This window comes from Bidens hawaiensis, unplaced genomic scaffold (assembly GCF_021521415.1).
Source record: "Bidens hawaiensis isolate Kalapana, Puna unplaced genomic scaffold, B.hawaiensis_p1.1 tig00010699_1, whole genome shotgun sequence".
NCBI classification, from domain to species: Eukaryota; Viridiplantae; Streptophyta; class Magnoliopsida; order Asterales; family Asteraceae; genus Bidens; species Bidens hawaiensis.
Window position 1 is genome coordinate 503548 of NW_027491818.1, and position 24859 is coordinate 528406.

Below are 24859 nucleotides of genomic sequence, written 5' to 3' on the forward strand. Positions count from 1 at the left end.
GTGTAGTGATATTGTGCTTGTAAGTGTTGTATCTAGCGGCTAGCAAAGGCTAGAAACCGAGATCCTTGCGATCTAAAGCTAGAAAACACAAAATAGTTCGGTTTTCGTGTATTATGAAAAAATGGACAGATTTACGTGTGCTTAGAGTCGGGTCACGAAATTTCACAGAGATGATCTACACATGAAAATATGAGATCTGTGAATTTTTGGTAATTTTTGGATAAAAGATGAATATTTGGTGAATTTAATGCTCGGTTTTGGCCAAAAATAGTGAAAAATAGCAAAACATGATGAAAAATTCCGGAAAATTTAAGATAAGCTTTTTATAACATATAAAAGTCACCCACAAAATTTGAGCTCAGTTGGAAAAGTCTAAGTAGGCTTTTCGGTGAAACGAATTCTAGGGCTTTCTAGCTCGGTTTTGGGTGAAAATGGCTTGAAAAATAAGTTTTAAATTCTGGAAAAATTCCAGAAAGTTATGAGGATGATAAAGATCATCCCAGAAAAATTTGGAATTTTTCTAAAGTGTTTTGGTATTTTTGATATATTTAGTGTTTTAACAAGATTTAAAAATAGATAAATAAATGTAAATGTAGGAAAATAAATCTGGGAAAATTCCAGAAAGTTATGAGGATGATAAAGATCATCCCAGAAAAATTTGGGATTTTTCTAAAGTGTTTTGGTATTTTTGATATATTTAGTGTTTTAACAAGATTTAAAAATAGATAAATAAATGTAAATGTAGGAAAATAAATCTGGGAAAATTCCAGAAAGTTATGAGGATGATAAAGATCATCCCAGAAAAACTTGGGATTTTTCTAAAGTGTTTTGGTATTTTTGATATATTTAGTATTTTAATAAGATTTAAAAATAGATAAATAAATATAAATATAAGAAAATAAATCTGGAAAATTTTTACAAAATTCATTTCTGTCAAATTAAGTTTTGTGCAAAATTTCAAGACCCGAGACTAATCGGGTAATTATTGGTGCTAAAAAGAACATAAAAACAAGTTTTTAAAGCTTAAAACGTGTAAACCGGCAAAGTTCGCATAAGCGAGCTGACTGGTACATGAAAACCCTAAAAATAGACTATTTCATAAATCTAAGTAAATTAAGTAAAAATAAATCATCCGAAAATAATTCGGATGATTTGGGTAATTTTACCCGATTTTACCGTTTCCGGCACCGAAATACCGGAAACGGGCCCCGCGGCCAAACGGGGTGTCAAACCGAGCTATAATTTCATCACCTTAACTAAATTGACTGTCAAACTCTAAGCAATGTCAATCTGAGTCCTTAGAAGTGTCACGGGGTTAACATTGTCCCCGAATCGAGTACAGTACTGGGTTAACAATGTTCCCAGATGTACCGATTGCTATGTATTTAAGTTATGGGAATTATATAGTAACGACTAGATATTATATTACAGATCCAGGCACGTAGCTGTTCCTTATATTACTCACCAACTCACAACAAGGTGAGTTTTCACGAGCCCCTTTTAATGAATTGTTTTAATTATATTTTCCCGGGGCGGAAAACATGTCTTATTTAAAGTATTTAAGTACATACCGATCGTATGGAAATACTTGTACATTTATATATATATGGACTGATGCATAGAATATATAAAATGTTTATAATGTGTTATTGTTCTGGGGTAACATAGTTCCCAGGGGTTATTATTGTTCTGGGGTAACATAGTTCCCAGGTGTTATTATTGTTCTGGGGTAACATAGTTCCCAGGGGTTATTGTTGTTCTGGGGTAACATAGTTCCCAGGGGTTATTATTATTCTGGGGTAACATAGTTCCCAGGGGTTGTTATTATTCTGGGGTAACATAGTTCCCAGGGGTTGTTATTGTTCTGGGGTAACATAGTTCCCAGGGGTTATTATTATTCTGGGGTAACATAGTTCCCAGGGGTTGTTATTGTTCTGGGGTAACATAGTTCCCAAGGGTTATTGTTGTTCTGGGGTAACATAGTTCCCAGGGGTTATTATTATTCTGGGGTAACATAGTTCCCAGGGGTTGTTATTGTTCTGGGGTAACATAGTTCCCAGGGGTTATTATTGTTCTGGGGTAACATAGTTCCCAGAAAGTTATTGGAAATGTTCTGGGGTAACATAGTTCCCAGCATGATTATATTGTTAATAAATGATTATTAAAATGATTTGTCAGTGTTTACTTAAATTAGTGAAACTCACCAACTATTCGTAGTTGACCCGTTTTCTTTACATGTTTTCTAGGTATGCCCAAGTTGGATTGATTGATGTGTGCTTAACTATCTGTGCTACCTGTTGGAAGCTTGCTGCTCTTTGTTTTGTAATGAATTTATTAATGTCTTATCGGTAAAATATGTGTGTATCACCTAGACAGTAATGAATCTCGCAACAATGTAATATGTTATAAATTAATGTAGTGGTATTTTCTTTATAAGCAATGCTGTTGATATCAGATGTGTCTGTTGCATCCCGTGTACGTTTCCGCTGCGGTTACGGGGTGTTACAGTTAGCCACCAGCCCAGTTGGCTGGTGCACCCCTGGTTAGACTTTGGAGTGGCTAGTCACGACCATCGTCGTCCGCCACCCACCGACACTGCCTAGCACCCACCCCGGCCATCTCCACACAACACGACCATCACAACCACAATCCCCGCCAACCACCTACCACTATCACTACCCACCACGACTACCGCCTACCACAACCACCACCACCACTCATTACCATTTTTATATTAACTATTTGTCTTTTCCTGCCCACCAAACAACATAAAGTAATCATTCCATTCCCACATGATAACCAAACATCTCAATGGAATGTTAATGATCAATTCCATTCATTTGTTCATTCCATTACCTCGTGAATTCTATTCATTCGTCCATTTCATTACCTCATACCAAACATACCATATGTGTTTACCATTTACATGCTACTATGTGAGTGTAACACAATTATTCGGTGCACATATTTATCCAAGTTCGTATGAGTTTCGTTTACATAATATATGTTGCTGGCCTCTTTGGCTGTTTATTGACATTTATTGTTTACCCCCCCCCCCCCCCCCGGAAGTGACGCAGATTCCATTCCCACGAAGTGAGCAATAGACGGATAAAAACTGCACATTATATGATTCATTAACCACGTTATTTAATATACGTGTCAAAAAGCCAACATACATAAATGATAGTAAACATTTGTCGGCCATAAAACTAGGATACATGCTTTACGTTACTAGTACTAAAAACATAACAGAAAAGAAAGGTAAAACGAATCTTTTGAAGTCAGATAAAAAGTATAGGTTGTCCCATCTCAAACCCTACTTTCTAAGTAAGACGTAACTCGACATATTTATTTGTAACTTTTAAGAGATGGAATTTTTTTAAAGTAAAAATGGTTGTATAAAACCTTCCATAAAAAATCCCAAACAATGAATAGATTTCCACATTCTCCCCTCAAAATATCCCATTGTTTCCATTTACACTCTTTCTTTCTTTCTTTCATTACGCTTCCTTCGTTCTTCTTCCCTTTCTCTCTCTCTCTCTCTCTCTCTCTCATGGCGTTGTTCTATCTCTCTTTACAAACACACAATTGTTGTTTACAATAACAACCAAAGCAAAGCTAAGCTCTAATTTCACATATCTTCTTTCAATTTCTCCTTTGACGGTGTATCGTTACATGAACTCCCATTCTCGTCCGCTCACAGTTTCATCTCAATTGTTCGTTCGGATCCACATTGAAGGTTACTTGCTCCGTAATTGAAACCTAATTAGGGTTATTGCATGCTCTTGAGATCTCAATTGCCTTCTTCGATTGCCTGCAGGTAGGGTTTTATTTGAAATTCTGAGTGGCTTTTGAATTCTGTTTCGTTTCTAATTGCTGACTGGACTGTGTCTCGTTAGTTTCTTGGAGTGGGCCCTGCTATTTGAATCTCAGTTACACACGTATAGGATTCTCATTCTGCCTTTTGCTCTACCTGACATGTGTGATGTAGATTCATTGACTAGGGCTTCTTCCTCTGTTAGGCTTTTAGTTGAACGGTTCACGAACGGCGCTTTAGTTGATTTGGCTAATTGGGAACGTTTTGGTCTGGTTACCAAGTTTGTGTTGGTGTTTTCTTAAACATTCATATTCATATGTTACTTTTACATATAAATTATTCACATACTACTCATATATATTTATGTTTTATAGATTATTATTATGCTTAAACCCATATATAAGATTAGATAACTCATTAAAAAGTAGTTAAACACTTTAACGAACAAACACTAATGGACGTAATCTGACGTAAAAGAACGCATTATCGAACTTCAGGAACACACTTGAACCAACATGGCCTCTAATTCTGTTCGTTCATTTAGTTAAGAAAGCGAAATACCTTGTTCATGTTCGTTCATTTATTAAACAACCAAGCGTGAAAATAGCGACTGTTCAGCTTTATTTTTCATAATATATATAACAATGTTAGGCTTTCCCCTCCCACCAACCTGCACCAATTAGCACCTCAATTCTAGGTTTAGTGTTTCTTTTATTAAGTGTGTACTTGATCACAGGTTTGGTGTTACTTTTATTGCTAAACATGAAATAGCGGGCATTATTTTATTGCTATCGCTACGTAGCTTATAGGTAGCTTGTCGCTATTTACCACCATTCGCTGTTGTCAACTATGATAGGGTACAAGTACAACTATAATGTTGATCCTTTAAATTTAAGCAACCATATCATAAGATTGGAAGTGACGAAGCGTACTGATTTGACCAGAAAGAAACAAACACACGATTAAAGTTTTCCTTCCAAAAGTATGAATGACAACAAATTGACAGTTACTGTTACATTGTTTTGCACAATTTACAGGTTTTGATAGAGGATTATAGTATTAAATATATGTGATATGGCTCTTCACAAGAATCCTCCTCCTAATGAACCACCAAGTGGGAGTTTGAAACCTTTAAGTTTTTCGAGTAAGGCTAAAGAAAGAGGTCAACTCGTTGATGTGAATAAACGTGTGAATGAAGCTGAAGTGGATATTGACCTCACTGAGGTCTACTTTTTGATCATGCATTTTTTGTCAATGGGCTCGTGTCACCGAACTTATGGTCAGTTTTGGAATGAGCTTCTTGAACATCAACTTTTGCCTAGAAGATATCATTCTTGGTATTCAAGAAATGGTTGTATGAGTGGTGATGAAAATGATGATGGGAAGTCGTTTCCGTTGAGCTATAATAAGTTGGTCGAGAGGTATCAAAGTTTGTTCAATTTAAGATTATTATGGTTGGTGATTTGAGTTTTTTTTTTTTTTGCGATTTGATTAGGTATCCTTACATAGATAAGGATCACTTAGTGAAGCTGTTGAAGCAATTGTTAAGTGGTGCAACTTCTTCTTCATCACAGGGTCATACTCTTATGAATGCTGCTGCTGTTCCTACACTGTTGGGAACTGGCTCGTTTTCACTTTTGAGCGGTATTTGATCACAATTACATTATTATTATCATTTTTATTATGTTGTGCATTTTTGCATTGAGAGTCATTGATAAGCATTGAGTTTGATCCAGATGGATTGATCTGTTTGACCTGCAAACACTTTTCGTGTACATTTTTATAAATAGTCAAATGTTTTAACGTTGACTACTGAAGCAATATTATTTCAACAGTATTCTAAATCTTTGAATAAAATAAATTTAAGAGGTTGTAAGCATTAAAATAGACTTTTTGCAACTTTCAGCTTGGTTTCAAAATGCGTGCATCAGGAGCGCATAATGCGCGATGTGCACAATGCATTGATAATATCACATCAGGTGGAGCGATGCACTGCTATTGCATGATGTGCTCTAAACCGTATAATGTGCGGTTCAGTCTGATGCGCACAATTCTGAGTTAAAAGTGAGCTCCTGCATAGATTAGTTGTACCTTATTCATAGGCTACTTGTACATATAGAGTTAAAGACTTGTGCTTATACATAAAACCTCTTTGGTGGTATTATAGCTTTTCTTGGATCTGTTCATTTTAATCTTTTATTTAGTGTTCAAGAGTTAACAAGTTAAAATATGATTTATAAATAATTTTCCAGCATTCTTTTAGTAGCAAGTTAAAATATCATCTATAAATAATTTGTTTATAATGTTTTTGCCTTGTGGGTCCACTCATTGCAGATGATGTGAAAAAGGGAGAGAATGAAGTGAGACGACCTCCGGTGTTCATGCGGTGGCCTCACATGCAAGCGGATCAGGTTCGTGGACTGGCTCTACGAGAACTCGGTGGTGGTTTTTCTAGGCATCATCGCGGACCGTCTATTCGGGCTGCTTCTTATGTCGTTATCAAACCATCAACCATGTTTCAGAAGATGGAAAATCTCAAGAAGCTTAGAGGCCATCGAAATGCTGTCTATTGTGGTAAATATTTTTTAATATAGTTTCAATTCATATCTGATTTGGTAAGTGGACTTTAGATTTTAACTAAAAGTTATGATATTGTTTAACTTTTGAAATCTGTTACATAAAGCATTCCAAGTTTGTTGGCATTTTAGAAGTTCTTTTGGTTAATATTTTCCATGATCAATCTTAGAAATTACAGTGGTTTATTGGCCATTAGTTTTTACCTAGCCTTCTTTGCGTAGTGTCTTTTATTAGGCTTGTAAAGGAACTCAAACGGAGCCGTTTAACTCTAACCAGACAAACGATTGAAAACGGACAATTAAACGAATTTGTTTTTTTGTTCGTTAAGAAAATGAACATGTCGTGTGTTCGTTTATGTTCGTTAACTGTATAAATGAACGGTTCACGAACGTAAAGGAACAAACATAACTTAACATAGATGAAGGAACATAATTAAGCCCAAGCTGGTTACATATAATGTGAAGAACAATGTGTTGGGCCTAAAAGGTTATTAAAACTATACTAAGTTGTAATTGGTCAAAAAGTTAAATGAATATATGGTGTAAACAAATGCATGGCACATATGTTCATGAAAGTTTGTTTAACTAAATGAACAAAAAAAATTGCTGTTTGTTTGTTTATTAAATTAACGAACATAAACGAGTTTCCCGCTGAAACAGTTCATGAAACATTCAGTTCGTTTACATGCCTACTTTTTTGTTATTTTGGCAAAATATGTCTTTTTATGTTTTTTGCAAGCAATACGACTTTATAAATTTTGGCTTTTATATGAATAAAGATTAAAATATGCTTTATTTTCAGCAATATTTGACCGATTAGGGAGATATGTTATCACTGGCTCGGATGATCGCCTTGTAAAAATTTGGTCAATGGAAACCGCATACTGCTTGGCCAGCTGTCGCGGGCACGATGTGAGTTTATCTACCATCCAAAATCACATTTTACTTTTTAGTTAAATTTCTCATTTGGGGAACTTATCATCAATATATGCTTCAATAGGGTGACATTACAGACCTTGCTGTGAGCTTTAACAATTTATTTGTTGCTTCTGCATCAAATGACTGTGTTATCCGAGTTGTAAGTATTTCATTTGGCATATATAAATATGTTTTACATTGGTCAACTGAAATATGATGTGTTGTGGTTACAGTGGCGAATAGCTGATGGACTTCCAATTTCAACATTGCGTGGTCACACAGGAGCGGTTACAGCAATTGCTTTTAGTCCTAGAATAGGCTCTGTTTATCAGCTATTGTCGTAAGTTTATCGTCAACCCATTGTATGAAAATGGGTATTGTATATAATGGTACCGGGTCAAATGGGTAAGATATATATATGGGGGAAAGTTCACGTACAAATGAAATTAACATGCTGATTGTGAGAATCAAATAGAGTAATTATATATACAAGTAGAGTAATTACATAATTACTCTGATGTAATTACATAATTACTCTACTTGTATATATAATTACTCTACTTGATTCTCACAATTAGCACGCTAATTTCATTTGTATTTGATCCATGCCCTATGTATATATGTTTGTGTGTGTGTGTATAATTTTGATGATGATTTATATTTAATTTTCATATCTATTGGTTATGTCATATATATAGTGATGATTTATTTGATCAAATTTTTATTAGATGAGTTTATTTTGTCAACCGATTTAATTGAATTATTATTTTTCTATTGTATGATACCATGATATGATCTCACAGCTAAACTATAAAAGCATTTAATTTGTATTAAATTATGAAGATTTTCATATGCCAAGTTATGGACCTTAAATAGTTAAAGTTAAATGGATTAAACGAGCCAAGAATCGTCTAAAGTGTATACAACTGCTTGCAATTTCCTAAATGGTTTTGTTGAAATGAGAATAAATTATCGTCTTAGTAATACAGGTTCTGTATAATCTTTAAACTTTAACAACCTTATTTTTTCTTGTAGGTCGTCTGATGATGGATCATGTAGGATTTGGGATGCTAGAAATTCTCAATTCAGTCCGCGTATATACATACCTAAACCTCCCGATGCTGGTTAGTCAACCTCATTACTAACTCTGTATTACATTTTATAATAAACAACTTATAATAAAATAGTGCGTTTATAATGATAGGGAAAAGCAACGGACCATCAACATCAACTATTCTTCATCAAAATCGTCAAATTTTTTGCTGCTCGTTCAATGCTAATGGAACTGTTTTTGTCACTGGAAGCTCAGACACTCTTGCAAGGGTATACTTGTAAATAATTGCTGTCAAAACTTAGGCCTGTAAACGAACCAAACGTTCAGTGAACAGTTCGGCAGAGTGTACGCTTATTTAATAAAAAACACATGTCGTGTTTGTTCATTCATGTTCGAGAACGTTCGTTTGCATTCACTTATTTATTTAAATTTGTTTATGTTTGTTCGTTTACGTTCACTTATTGTTTGTTCGTTTGCGTTCACTTATTGTTCGTTCGTTCGTTTATGTTTGTTTATGGTCTTTTACGTTCGTTAATATATTCATTTTAATTTGTTTGGCCCATTACAACGTAGTTTAGTTTTAATAACTTTTTAGGCCAACACATTGTTTTTCACATTACTTTTAATTAGTTTTCGCTTGGTTATGCTTGTTCATTTATGATCAGTGTTCGTTTACATTCGTTTGCACTGTAAATGAATGAACATAATGAACACGAACACACTCATGCTCATTTCTCTAACGAAAGAGCGCGGACAAGAAAACCATATTTGTAAAGCTCTCCGTGTTTGATTATTTGTTCAGTTAAAGTTAAACGAGCAAATACGATCCATTCATGTTCATTCGGTTCATTAACATGCTTATGAACACTTAATTATTGAAATAGTAACTTGAGAACAGAGAATAAAAATTTATATGAATTATTTGCAGGTTTGGAATGCTTGTAAATCTGGCAGTGATGACCCGCAACAACCCAATCATGAGATGGATATTTTAGCGGGGCATGAAAACGATGTTAACTATGTACAATTTAGGTACAAGTACAATTCTTGTTTCTTTTTTGTTTCATTTACTGATAGTTGGATTTAATAACTAATGTTTATGTTGGCTTATGATGCAGTGGCTGTGCTGTGGCCTCTAGGTTTTCTCCATCCGATGCTTCAAAAGAAGAAAACATTCCAAAATTCAAAAATACATGGTACTTATATTATTTCCTTTAAATTGCAATTATGAAATAACAAGATCAAAATATTTACATATAATGTTGAATTTTTGCAGGTTTACGCATGACAACATTGTTACGTGTTCCCGTGATGGCAGTGCAATTATTTGGGTTCCCAAATTGCGTAGATCTCATGTGAGATATTCCATTACACCTAGGCTTGTAAACGAGCCTACACGAACATGAACAAAGATGTTCGTATTCATTCATTTATCTTTAACCAAACAAACAACCGAGGCTTTCTTGTTTGTGTTCGTTTTCAATTATGCACGTACATTAGTAGTATAAGCGGACGATTCACAAACGAACATAACTAAACATAAATGAACGAACACCAATTGTAAGTAAACTGATCAACAATCAATCAATCATACCCAGTGAAGTCCCACCAATAGCAAAGCTATAAGTAGGGTCTAGGGAGGGTCGGATATAGGCACATCGTACATCTATCCAAAGGGATGGAGAGGTGGCTTCCAGAGAGACCCTCAGCTCTAAAAAACATATGTATGGAATAAAAGAGGAAAATCAAAGTTCAACAGTAATAATATAATTAATAGTAGCACTTAAAAAAATAAAATAATATATCCTTAAAAGTTATTAAAACTTCACTAAATTTGTAACGTTTAATAACATAGTTTCATAAACTATACTAATTATAACAGGCCTAAAGAGCGAATATATAAACGGACATAAAAGAGTAAATGTAAACAAATGTTCATGAACATAAATAAACGAACGAGGCATGTGTTCATGTTCGTTCATTTAACTAAATGAACAAAAAGGTATGGTCATGTTTGCTCGTTTATTGAAAATACAAACCTCCCGTTGAATGGTTAACCAACATTCACAGGCTTAATTACATCATTTTTAACAGATTTACAATATTTTTGATCTTTTGAAATTGGTCTTTTTTATTAAAATATCAATGAATTTGTGTATTTATATTTGAGTTGTGTAGGGAAGAGTTGGAAGGTGGACACGCGCATATCATTTAAAAGTTCCACCACCGCCAATGCCACCTCAACCACCAAGAGGGGGCCCACGGCAAAGGACTCTTCCTACTCCACGTGGTGTTAACATGATTGTATGGAGCCTTGACAACCGCTTTGTCCTTGCTGCCATCATGGGTATGTTTAATACGTCCTAAACATTATCGTGGCGTGAGTTTATTTCACATATAGTATTATAGGTTGCTCTAGATTAGTATATAAACAATTATTTTCTTTTCTATGGATGCAGATTGTAGAATATGTGTCTGGAATGCTGTTGATGGTAGTTTAGTCCATTCTTTAACAGGTCACAGTGGATCTGTAAGTGCATTTATTTTTCTATTCCCAGTAAAATAAGCATTTTTTTAAAACAAAAATGGCTATATAATAATATGTTTTCTGATTATTCTGCTTTTATCTGTAGACTTATGTTTTGGATGTTCATCCTTTCAATCCACGAATAGCAATGAGTGCTGGATACGATGGCAAAACAATAGTTTGGGATGTGAGTATTCTTCCTTTTTTTTTTTTTTCTAAATCTTATTTATATTTTTGTTTTTTTATTGCAAGTTGTCACATTTTACTAAATTGTTTTGATTTTCTTTGATTGTTTATAGATATGGGAGGGATTACCTATTCGTGTATTTGAAATCGGGCGCTTTAAGATAGTTGATGGAAAGTTTTCTCCGTAAGTTGATTCATTTTCTTGTAATTACAAGTATATAAAATGATTTTTATCCACCACTTATTTAATATTGTCTCTATCATAATACTAGGGATGGGACATCCATTATACTCTCTGATGAGGTTGGTCAACTACATATATTGAGTACCGGCCAAGGGGAGGCGCAAAATGATGCCAAGTATGATCAGGTATAAAGTAAATACAAAAATAGTAAATGCTTTTTTTTTATATAAAACATCATGAATGATACTATATAATCTTGCAACAGTTTTTTCTTGGAGATTACAGGCCCCTTATTTCAGACGGTCATGGAAATTCTCTTGACCAGGTTAGTTTTTCCAGTTACTTGTCTTTATAAATCATAGTTTTATGCTATGAAGTTAATTCAAATTTTTAGAAAACCACATTAGGGGGTTAATTTTAGGAAATTACACTTTTTTCTCTAAAAAACATTTATTTTCTACAATTAGAAAGATTCTAATGAAGTGCAATTTGCCTTATTAAAAGTGTTACTGGCTAAAAGAGAGAATTTGGAAAAGAAAAAAAATCTTCATTTAATTATTATACTAAACCACTGAATATATATATATTTTTTCTGTATGTTGCTGATTTTCTTGAGATTCATAACTATACTCAGGAAACACAACTTCCTCCCTATCGAAGGAATATGCAAGATCTCCTTTGTGATTCAGGTTTGTTTATAAACAAGATCGTAGTTACCATAGGCCTCGCCCCGGGCCTAGGCGCAAATAAAGTGAGGGCCCAAGGAAAAAAAAGCACACTTAAATAAATAAAAATTATATTATATTATGTTATGTTATGTTATGTTATGTTATGTTATGTAATGTATTAGAAAAGCAATATTATTTTTCATATAAACTAAACAAAAGCTATTATATTACATTTAGCATCATCGAATTAGTACATAAAGTTCTAAAAGAGTCAAGATTCAAATATAATTTCCAAACTTTAATAGCAATATGTTCAAAGTACTAAAAGTTTAAAAAGTAATAAATAGTAAAGGTTCAAATGATGATTGTTCTTGATCTGTCATCAACACCAATAGAGGTGTCGTCAACTTCAAAAAGCAAGGGCGGCCTAGGAATTAGAAGTGCATATGTTGGACTCGCTTGGAAAATGGGCCTAGGCGCAAGAAGCGAGGGCTTTTAATAACGATGAACAAGATTTCAAATCACCATTCTTTAATTTTGACCTATTTACCTGAAATGTTTTGATTTGGGGTCAATCGTTTTGAATGGGTTAAAATTTAAATTAATAAACTGGTTGAAATTAGGGTTGTCAATGGTGTCGGGTTGCGGTTGGTGGGCTGAATTGTTCGACTTGAACACGACCCATATTTTTGTTCATGTAAAAACATGAACCCTAACTTGCACACATTTAAAAAATCATGTAACCTGAACATTACCCGTTTAATCCATTTATCTAAACAGGTCAAATGGGTTGGCAGATGTTAAACAAGTTCTAAACGTGTTATACGGGTTGATGGATTGTAATAAATTGGTTAAACTGGTCATAAACGAGTTAGTGGGTTCACCTGTTCAACTAAACACGTTGTTGGGTTGACTAACCCGTTTTAACTAAACAGGTTATACAGGTCGACCCGTGTAATTAAACAGGTCGACCCATGCCTCATTTTTTAAACGGATTAGATCTGTCAACCCAAAACCTGATTATTTGTGTGTGGTGTCGAAAATTGCCACTCCTAGTTGAAACCTGCTAAGAATTGAACCAGTCAACGGGTCTCTTAAATTAATATTGAAAACTATAGATTATTATTAGTATTATAGCAATTAGTATATTGTATAAGTATATAACACAATATTTATATATAAAGTTTGAAACTTTTCAGGCATGATTCCGTACCCTGAACCATACCAAACAAAATACCAGCAAAGACGTTTAGGGGCTCTAGGGTTTGAATGGAGGCCATCTACATTTAGATTTGCTGTGGGACCCGACATAAGTCTAGTTGACCAAGAATTCCAAATGCCACCAATTGCTGACTTGGACATTGTGATGGATCCACTTCCCGAGTTTCTTGATGCCATGGATTGGGAACCAGAAATTGAAATACAAAGTGATGAAAATGATTCAGAGTATAATGTGACTGAAGAGTATCATTCGGGAGGAGAGCAAGGAATGAGTTCTAATGCTTCTGCTAGCCTTGATGGCAGTGCCGGTGACAGTGAGGATCAAAGTTCTCGTGATGACATCAGTCGCAGAAAAAAGAAGAAAATGAAGGGAGAGGTAAGCCTTATGTTTTGATTGTTCTTTTAACTTCATATTTAATATGATGTATCCAAGTTTAGATGGAATCGGGGACACCATAAAACATTTTCAAAGGTCTAAAAACTGAAAATACTGATTTGAGTGCTTTAATAGTGTTAGTATAAAGTTCTGAAGTTGAAAAGCAGTCCCTTTGACCAAGTCAACCTATGAACATACTTTCAGGTTTTTTTGACCAAGAATCTCAATCTTTCTGAACATGTTTCTAGTAGTTGTCGGCGTGTTGGTTTAGTAATTGCACACTTTATTTCTATTTTCTTTCATTGGAATTTAATCGACATACTACATGTTTTTGGTCATAATTGCGCAAATAATCAATTTTGGAAATTACATGTAAACGAGTCGTGCCAGAGCCGCCTAGGCTTGAGCTTCGCTCGTTTAACCTACGAGAGCTCAAGTTCGTTTTGAGCTCCATTTATAAGGCTTGAGCTAGGTGCGTGAGTAGTTTTACAAGCTCGTGCTCGGCTGGTTTGTTATTTATTAATTATGGCTTTCATGTATGCATTACAGTTATTTTTGACATAATTTTATATATAATAATAATTACTCTGTAATTACATATTTAATATATTAAAATAAAAATCATGTTAATAATCGGTTCGTTTAGGCATACAACCAGCTCAAGCATGATAAGGTAAGCTTGGGTCCGTTCTCGTTTAAAGTTAGCTTGATTCTAGCTTTCAGCGAGCCGATCTCGAGTAGCTCGCGAGCTGCCTTGCTCGTTTGCATCCTTATTTTGTAAAGTATTTTATTTCTTTTCCCTTTTGACATTTTCACAATTTCACAGGCCGAGTTCATGACGTCTTCGGGAAGACGTGTCAAGAGGAGGAACCTAGATGGTGAAGAAAGCTCACTTAGAAACAACCGTAGTAGAAAGTCAAGATTTGGTCATAAAGCCTCTAAAAAGAAGTCAAAGTCAAAAAGACCTAGAAGAGCCGCAGCGCGCAATGCCCTAAGTTTTCTCTCCCGAATAAGTGGGAAAGCCTCAGAAGGAGAAGGAGATGAAGAAGAAGAAGATGACGAAGAGGACCTTCTAGAAGGCGATGACTCATCTGAAACTTACTCCAGTGAGCAAGAAACCGAAGCTGGAAGTGAAGAAACCGAAATCTCAATTGAAAACGAAGAAAACGTGCATTCAAAAGGTAAAGAAATAGTATCTGAAGAAGCAGGTCGCCACCAAAATACTCCCAAAAGGAGACTTGTGTTTAAAATTTCTAATCAGGATTCAAGTAAACGGGAATTGGTGGGCCCGTCCTCTACTGCAACTCCTCAGGAATTGGTGGGCCCGTTTTTGACTAACGGAAACTGTCAATCTGTTGAAAGTAATGAAAACGGCTCGTTAACTGAAAATACAAATCCTGTAAGCCTGCTTGAGAGAAATATTAAATGGGGTGGTGCAAAATCCCGCTCATCGAAACGGTCACGAATTACCGCACCCGTCCCGTCTGTTTCTGAATCTAGAAACGAGTCATGTCCGGATGTGGATTTGAAAACCGAGAATCTTGTTGACTCGTCACCGGTATTTAAAAAGGAGTTTGTGGGTCCCTCTAGTTCTTCGGGTGTCCAAATCCAAAAGGGCAAAACAGTCGTTTTAGACGAGGAACCAGAAAACAATCAATATAAAGAAGAACCTATCCCGTCACATATGAAGTTACGAATAACTCCCACAAAGTTAAAAATCAGATCTTCAGTACTGGAATCAAGATACGGTGAAGGCGTCATGCTATCTGACGGGTCCACCTCAGATATGAAAATTACGGAGATGCCCCTGGAAACTACTCGGGTTGAAAACCCTTTGAACTCTGACCTAATAGACTTGCCGCGCGATAGGATGTTTAGAGAAGTTTATAGACGGTCAAAGTCAACAAGGGGTCGGGCAAGTGTAGGAACCGGAACAAACGGTGTGGGGCCGGAAGCAAGCACTTCTAATGCAAATAATATTAGTCAGTATAAACAAGTTGAAACCCGAATCCCTGAAACCCAGAGAAACGTTAATTTCCGACCTGTTCATGAGGTTTCTGGCGATACTTCAAGTAAAGAAAAGTCTTCAACTGATGGAGGTGAGGAGGTTCCACAAGAAGAGGAAGAAGATAGATTGAATTCAAGACATAAAGTAGGGTTAAGATCTACCAGAAGCAGGAGACCGGTGGATTACAACCGACTAAACAAATCTCCAGAAAAAAGGAAATCACACCAGTCAACAAGAAGCTCATGGTTGTTGCTTTCAATTCATGAAGAGGGTTCGCGGTATATTCCTCAGTTCGGGGATGAAGTTGTTTACTTACGACAGGTATGCAACTATGCATCTTTTTAAGTGAATCCTTATTTTTAAAATGGGTTATTTTTGCTTGTAATTGAAAGGTATAAATGGAATAAATTTAGGGGGTGTAAATGAGCCGAGCCTGAGCTCGACTAGGCTGGCTCAAGTTCGGCTTGGTTATAACTTAGGAGAGCTCGGCTTGTTTCAAGCTCTATTTCTAAAGCTCGAGCTTGGCTCTTGAGTACTTTTTAAAGGCTGATTTCGGCTCGAGATCGGTTTGTTATTATTTATGAATTAATTTATATCCTATTATACTTGATGTATAATACGTAACACAATATGTATTATTTAGTTTTTAGTAACATAATTTATATAAAATAATAATTATAATTATTTATATAAACATATATTAATATTAAATACAAATTATATAAATTATTGGCTCACGAGCTAGCTCGAGCTCAATAAGTGAAGCTCTGGCTCTAAAGTCAAAACCATTTATTAAACAAGCTTTTTAAGTATGAGCTTGGCTCATGAGAAGCTTTCAAGCTTGAGCATTGCTCATATAAAATATAGTAGTTAATTTATATACATTTATTATTATTATTTTTTAATCTGTTTTAATTATAATTTTAAATATAACATGATATATATTTGTTAGTTTTATCACGGTTTTATATATACATATGTTGTGTGCGTGTATTACATAAAAGTTGTATAAAGTATAGGCTTCTTTTGTCTCTGAAGCCAGCTCGTGCTCATTATTTTTGGGCATGATTTTGCTTATTTTTTAAATTCTCGACTTGTTTTTAACAGCGTTTAAGGATTGATAATTGTTAATTTTTTGTGTTACTGTTTTCTTCAGGGTCATCAAGATTACATAGAAGGTAGTAATTCACGAGACATGGTTCCATGGAGGTCGTTAAAAGGAATCATCCGAGACGTTGAATTTTGCAAAGTCAAAGATCTCGAATATTCAACACACCCCGGTTCCGGGGAAAGCTGCTGCAAAATGACTCTACAATTCGTGGACCCAACATCCAACGTGGTCGGTAAATCCTTCAAGTTAACCCTTCCGGAAATTACCGGATTACCAGACTTTCTTGTTGAAAGAAGTAGGTATGATGCTGCTATGAAGAAAAACTGGAGCAACCGTGACAAGTGTCAAGTTTGGTGGAAAAATGAAGGGGAAGAAGACGGGAGTTGGTGGCACGGTCGGGTTGTGGCGGTTAAACCCAAAAGCGTTGACTTTCCTGATAGCCCGTGGGAACGGTTTTCGGTTCATTATAAGAATGATCCAAATGTGTTTCGACACAGTCCTTGGGAACTCATTGATTCTAGTATTGTATGGGAAGAGCCACATATTGATGATGATGTCAGAAACAAGCTCATTCGTGCTTTGTCTAAACTTGAGCAATCCGGGAACAAATCCAAGGTATCTTCTTTTCTTTTTTTTCTTTTTTTCTTTTTTTTTTATATATTGTTCAGAATTTTGAACAGCACATATGTTTTGGACTTTAAAAGAACACTATCCTTTGCTATTAACAAGCAAATATTTGGTATAAACTATAGAAAAGTTTTATTTTTACTTAAATAGTTTTTTCATAATTTTCGTCTTGAAGCATGTTAATTAGGGTTGTAAACGAGGCGAGCTGATTTTAGATAGTCTGAGCTCGGCTTGTTTGGTGCTCTATTTATCTAAAGCTTAACTTCTGTTCGTGAGTAGTTTTTAAATCTTGAGTTTGGATTATTTGCTATATATATGATTTATTTGTATAAATTAATAATTATCTTATATATATGTGTGTGTGTGTGTGTGTGTGTGTGCATAGTTATAATTTGTATAGATACATATCATGGTACATAGTTTTTTTAGTTATTTTTTTCATAAAAGTTTATATATACAATATTAATAAAATTCATATAAATAATAGGCTGGTTTAGGCTGGTGAGTCTAGTTAAGCTTGGGCTTGAGCTCGTTTAATCTCTTGTTGTTTCGGCTTGTTTAACTTAAGAGACCTTGATACATGCAGGATCATTATGGTGTTCAGAAGTTAAAACAAGTGGCGCATACATCAACATTCATCAACAGGTATAGTTTTTTCTCTATCCGATATATATATATGGGTCCCATCTGTTAACCTAATGTGATGAAATGGTGCAGGTTCCCAGTGCCTTTGAGTCTTGAAGTAATCCAAGCGAGACTGGAAAACAATTACTACAGAAGAATTGCAGCAGTTAAACATGATGTTGAAGTGTTGATGGAGAATGCAGAAACTTACTTTGGGAGAAACAAGGATTTATCAGCAAAGATGAAACGATTATCTGACTGGTTTACAAGGACGCTATCCTCTTTGTAGCGGATGATCATGATTAAAACAACAGTTTTGTAAAAAAAAAAAGGTTGGATTTTGTAGGTGGATTTTTAAAGGCTGAAATCAATCAAGACAAGACTAGAATGCTTTGGGTAGTTGGTTGAATTTTAGGAGTTTCAGTTTTGTATAAACTGGCTGACTATACAAACAAACAAACAAACAAACATACACAAAATCTTAAAACAGAAAGTCAAGATTTTCATGTCAATCAAATTTATGGGTTGACAAGTTTTAGTTTCATACTCTTTCTTTTATGGTTAGTTATTGTAGGGTTCTTGCATGTCACCTTTTGATCATACAGCTTGATTGACATAAATAATATTGTTTCCAACTTAATTTAACCTAATTTTGCTTCGTTTGGTTTGCGTTTTAGGCTGTGCTTAGATGCAAAGATGTGGGTTGTTGGGTTGACGAGTTATTTTTTAAAACGTACTTTTATTTTTTAGATCGTTTGATTTGGGTGTTTGGTTCGTTTTGGTGGTGTAAGGATTTGCTGCCAATAAATCATCTATTAGTTTGATAAAGATGATTTGATGCTATACAGTCGTGTATAGGGGTGTACGATTTGTTGTCATACGCTCTCAAGTAAATTAAACTTGACCTGACACAACCAAATCTATTTAATTAAACAATATAACTCAACTTGAGAAACATAATCTATTGAACTTATTCTGGACATGAAAGGTTGTTCACGGTTTAAAGTTCTCTTCGGGCTGTAGCCCTGATTTTAAATCAAAGTTTGCGAACTTTTTTCTGTATAAGATTTTTAGTAGGCCGTCTTTGTCCGAAATACTATATTTGACAATGAACGAAATGCCTTCTTTATATAAGCAATCTCTTTATCTCCTCACTCAGAAATATTCGAGCACGCTCTTGTAATACACCCATATAGGACAGCCAACGTGATGGTGTAAACCAGCATAGAATTATACATCCGTTTAGAAAACATTAATTTGGTTTTAAAGAACACGAAGCGCACCAACATCATATCATAGGATCACGAGGCCAGGAGCAAGTCACATAGCGCAAAACTGCACCACTTTTCGTACGCATAGCATGACTTGTTCATGTATATGTATAAAGTTTTTATATTTCTAATAGTTTTCTGATGCACAAATCCGTTACACCTTCACCCCTTGCCCAACATTCAACATAAATAAGCTTTATATGATCTAGTATCAAAATAACTTATATTTACAGCCTATATGTGCAACATTCTGATGTACAAATCCGTCACAGCTTCACCCCATGGCCCATGCCTTGTTTTTCGTGTGAAAAACACATCTACACCGCAAGCTTATGTCGCTTGCCTAGGTAGGTCTAGGAATGTTATATACCCATATATCGTATCGACCTGATTGGGTTAAAAGTTATATATGATTTAAATTGTAAAACAAACCAAAGGATGAGATTTTGCAATTCAAGTGGGGTTGAAACACACATTGGTAATATGATCCATCAATCAAGATCACAGATAGAAACCACATCCAGTTTAACAGTTAGAAAAGAAATAGGGTTCTTAAACCCACCTGATGATCGCAGTTGCATAGAGGAGGGCCTTCTGTTCTTTATCTTCCTTTGGGTACAGAATGTTGTTACTATTACCATATTCAAATTAACAATCACTCTGTCTGCAACCAAAGACTAATATAAACCTTACCATTCCCTGCAAAACTTCATCGTACTCATCTTCTTCGATTCGATTACCAGCTGCTAGAAAGAATACAACAAACAAACAAACAAGAGGGTGGGTTCAGTATGGAACACCTAGAAACACAATTTAGGGCTCAAACTACAAACCCACGCAAAAATTATTATTATTATTATTAATTTAAAGAGCTCGTGACCAACTCTCAAATTAATACATAGACTTTCAAAATATTCATGCTCTTTCATTTTACCTATTTGAATAAAACAGAAACAAGGACTTATATAATTAATGATGATTATTACATTTGGAACCGGTCACTTGGAAAAATAATACAAGGTCAGTTGTTTTATATAACTTATAGAAATTTTTGTGAATGAGTAATATCATGAGGGATAAAAATAAAAGATTATATGGTAAGGGTACATTGCGTAGATATTAATGAATTGATGTAGTAAAATTATTAATGCGTGATAACTAGAGGAGGTCACTTTAAAAGTTAAAGTTTCATTTTATTGAGTTAGCTTGACGAACAATTAACGAAACAAAGTTTGTGTGTTGGCCTCTGATGTGTGAAAAACGTATAAAATATTAGTAACCAAGTTTTACCGAATTTACCTAAACAACCACACACAATCGGCAAATGTACCGGTCGTAATGTAGCTAGTGTAGGACATAGGTTAACTCTTTATTTAAAATACAATTAAAATAACGATACTCTCGTAATATAAGGGAAATACCATGTACAAAAGCGAAAAAGAAATAAATATAAAGCACAACTTATATAAATATGAATATTTAAGCCGATATCTTTGGTAAAAGATTCAACATACTTCTTGACTTGAGTCGTCTACCCATTGAATATGGCTATAGATTCTTGTTCTTGACCCAACTTCGTTGACTGCAATAAAATATGAACAAAAAAATATATATTGAGCGTGGTTGAGGCATGCATTAAATATGCTTCTCTTAAAACAGATTTCGGGTCTCTACTAAAGAGTCGTCTGTCTCCCAGGGTACAACAACCGAAATAGTGTGTGTACTGCCGGAGATGGCACTTGCACTCGAGATTGCACTAGGTATATTGGTGTTCTTAAAAAGAAATAAGGAAGAATAAGATAGTGACGGAAACGAGTAGAGAGTACTTCTCTCTATAGGTTCTCACATATGGGGTCTTCAAGTGTTCTCTCTTCTCTAAGAATTCTTTTTCTCACTTTGACACAAAAGAACTCTTATATAGAGCCATGCACGGATGAAAAGTCTCTTATTAATTAAAGACTTAATATTAGAATTTAAACCTCTAATAAAGTGACTTAAATACTATAGTTAAGAGACATAAAACATCAATTAAGAGTGTAGTCTTTAATTCACCACTTGAAGAGTCATATTTAATAAAACCACCAAATATCCATTCGCCATATTTTCCAACAATCCCCCACATGAATGGAGATTGATCAAAACACACAAAATATCCAATGAACCTCGACAGTTGAGTATTGCAGGATAGGTAGGTGTTAGCTTTGAACCTTCCTTTGTGAAGCATATTTAGTCTTCTAACGGTCTGTAGACTTAATGTCCTTGAACAAACCCCCATTTGTGTAGACAACAATAAACGTCACACAATACTCTCCCTAGCCGGGCACATCCCCTCATTTTCGTGTCCATTATGGTCCTGTAACACTAGCCTGGTTCTGTGAAAGCTCTAGGAACTGCGCACCACACAATTTCATTTGAAGCGACTCCACTTCTCTTTCACATAGGTGATTATCCACAAATTATTAAAAGCATTAAGGTTATAATAATTTACATAAATCATTAACCATATATTATGCTTAGCCTCACAACATGTCACTGTTATATGAATGGACTATGAAGTAATTAGACCCCCTTTATAATTTAGGAGGATATATATATATATATATATATATATATATATATATATATATATATATATATATATATATATAAGCTTATGTGTCAACTTATACATAAGCTACGCCCCCACAGTGACCACCCTTAGATATATAATTAGGTTCTCCTATTGAACTTAGATCTTGGGATCTCCAATCAACTAAGTTAGGTTTCCTTTATATACCCTTTTTCATGGGCTTTAGTCTCATTCCACAACTTGATCTTGTTACACCCGGCCCTGAGTGGCGGAATCAGCCGGGCGCGCGCGAGTGGGGATTGATAATTAAGCACGGGCCATTGCAAACATTCAAAGTAAGATTTTCATTGCGCATGAAATGTTTAATACAAATACATTACATTGTTTAAAAATTACATAAAAACATCCAAGTATAAAAACTGTTGAAGATTTCCACGCCATATCCCCTTGCGCGGCGGGAACAACCATGCGCATCGAAGGGATAGAACTAAAATCTTCCAAAAAGCTAGTTTTAGATGTTCATCGTGAGGTGCTCTAAGTGTGACTCCATGCGCTACCTAGTTATCTCCTGAAAGACACGTAAAAACATTTGAATCAGTATAAACTGAGTGAGTTCACAAGTTTTAGTAACTTGATAAATCGTATCGCGTCATAGTCTTGATAAAAATCATATTGAAACACATTTCTGATTTCATGTCTAAACATATACTTGATAATCCGTATGAAAACATAGATCTGACACATATTTCTGATAAAAATCGTTCCGCGGGCTACGCGCGTACATTACTGGGAACCGTGCTCGTCTGTGTAAGTGGCGCTGCCACTACGAGCGAAATAAGTAATACCGTCCCGCGGGTTACGCGCGAACGTTTCTGGAAAAACGTGCTCGTCCATGCAAAGTGGCGCTGCCACTACGAGCTAAATAATGTAATGCCGTCCCGCGGGTTACGCGTGGACATTTCTGAAAAACCGTGCTCGTCTATGCAAAGAGGCGCTGCCCCTACGAGCTAATCAATAATTCCGTCCCGCGGGTTACGCGCGGACGTTGTGCCGGAAAACAAGGCGCTCGTCCATGCAAAGAGGCGCGACCCCTACGAGCGGGCTCAAACCCATAGTACTGCCCCATGACCATACTAGGCACTCGTCCATGCAAAGAGGTGCGACCCCTACGAGTGGGTGGATCAAACCAGCAGTCCCTACCCTTAGAGTTCCAATGGTAAAGTGATCACTTACTCGAATTCTAGCGCACATACATCGAAAACCATAGATAACCGTTCGCATTGCTCATCATGAAACATAATTTAAACACATAATCGCTTGCATAGCTTGTAAGTATACCATGATAAAACATTATTTAAGTACGTGTCCCTCGCCCCGAAAACAGTTTAAAAACAGTGAAAACAGTGAAAATAGGGGCTGCGAGTCTCACCTGTGGTTCTTGTTAAGGGATTAATCAAGATTCGGGTTCTCTTGGTGTTGGCCTTTGAATTGAAGGTCTAGAATACGATTAAATAACAAGAAGTATATAAGAAATAGGAGAATATAAGGGTTGGAAAGTAGATCTCAAGGTTATAATCTCGGCTTACCTAGTAACAGGAACGGAATTGAAAATCAAACGGATGCTTGGGCGATGATTAGTGCGTGCAACTTTAAGAGAGAAGTTTGAAGTGTGTTTTGGGTGATAATTTAGGTTACATATTTATAGGCAAACTCAAGGGAACACAATCCCTTGCTTTAGGGGATTGTAATCTTTTCATATCTAGGTGCAATGATGGTAAAGTATGGAAATTATTATTATTTATTTAAAAGTGGAGTAGTGGATAAAAGATTTTGATTTGATTTGGACAGGACATGCAGGTCTGTGGTTGGTGGGAGTAGGGTGGCTGACAGTTGACTTTTCATGTTACAGTGTGCTTTTTCAGATACTTTTGTCAGTGTACAGTAAAAAGTGGAAAATCTCTGAAACACGCTACTGTTTCCTTTTGGGCGGGAGTAATCTCCTTACATCTGGAGAATAAACCAAGTGTTCTGCGCGTATAACTTTGTGCGCATAGCTTTCTGCGTGAAGGACATTTCTTTGCTGCGGGTAGGTGCGTAACCTTCTCGCAGTCAGGGACATTGAGTTTCATTTGTAGATTCTCCAGGTGGTCTTGGTATTTCAACATAGTGATCAGTTATGTTGAAGTCAATTCCATCTTGGAGCTTCAGACAAACTAGCTCTCAATGTTCCCGCCATGCGGGGAGGTTAGTTCCCTTTCCGCACGCGCATAAACGATTTGGGATGCATCCGCCTTAGCATCATGCGAGACGGTCAACCCAATAGACAACATTATGGATACATAAAACCAATACACTCGCGCATGGCGCATATAACATATGCCCACGCAGGTTCTTAACATGGTGCGCTCGCGCAGGGCGTACATAACATGCCCGCGCTGACTAACATGGCGCGCTCGCGCACGGCGCATATAACAAATGCCCGCGCTGATTCTAACATGGCGCGCTCGCGCACGGCGCATATAACAAATGCCCGCGCTTAATATTTACAATCACCTAATTATTAGGTTGATTACTTAGTTTATAGGATTGGGAAATTACCGGGTGTCACAGATCTCTACTAAACCCTCAGGTTGTTGGATCCATAATATTATCTTTGACTCTGTCTAGTCACTACAGATAACTTGCATAGTTGATATCATTTGTCGTGATGTGTTCTTAACTTATAAGTTAATTTTGCATATTGTCAACTTTCTAAGACTATAACCTCAGTGGCCACCTGAATCTGGTTATAATATTTGTCTTGTAAGATATATTTATCATTAAGGCAAACACATCTCCATTATGCACTACGGCCTTTTTTTCCTCTACTAAGTCGTGTGTTTCCAATGTTAGATTGGATTACAATAGTCCTCATTGCTAAACCTTCCAAGTTCAAATGCAAGAAACCTCCATATTTAAGTTCTATTGGATAACATAATGGGGGTAAAGAAAGGCTCTTCCTTTCAACACAAGTTTGATAAATCATATCAATTACCATTTCTACACACTTTTAAATAGTAGTTTCTTAAATGACTTCCCCCCCCCCCCCCCCCCACATTCTTGGATTTTGATATAGTCTGTTT

General features: G+C 35.6%; 1 protein-coding gene across 1 annotated transcript; it reads left to right on the top strand.

Annotated features, from left to right (window-relative positions):
* Positions 1–4391: 4391 nt before the first annotated feature.
* LOC143535895 (uncharacterized) lies at positions 4392–18333 on the top strand. Its single transcript, XM_077030019.1, has 23 exons — positions 4392–5238; positions 5313–5461; positions 6152–6391; positions 7196–7305; positions 7394–7471; positions 7545–7651; positions 8347–8435; positions 8516–8634; positions 9294–9397; positions 9484–9561; positions 9642–9720; positions 10544–10712; positions 10825–10895; positions 10999–11079; positions 11192–11262; positions 11351–11447; positions 11528–11587; positions 11897–11951; positions 13130–13527; positions 14354–15856; positions 16692–17261; positions 17860–17918; positions 17991–18333. Exons 1-23 carry the CDS (start codon positions 4892–4894, stop codon positions 18184–18186), a joined length of 4830 nt encoding a protein of 1609 aa, XP_076886134.1. The 5' UTR covers positions 4392–4891; the 3' UTR covers positions 18187–18333.
* The last annotated feature ends 6526 nt before the right edge of the window (positions 18334–24859 follow it).

Excerpts from the sequence above, each read along its gene's own strand:
- LOC143535895 (XM_077030019.1), top strand. The coding sequence starts at position 4,892 with ATGGCTCTTCACAAGAATCCTCCTCCTAATGAACCACCAAGTGGGAGT. Across the intron at positions 7,472-7,544 it reads ATGACTGTGTTATCCGAGTT|TGGCGAATAGCTGATGGACT; the intron begins GTAAGTATTTCA and ends TTGTGGTTACAG. Across the intron at positions 9,562-9,641 it reads CCAAAATTCAAAAATACATG|GTTTACGCATGACAACATTG; the intron begins GTACTTATATTA and ends GAATTTTTGCAG.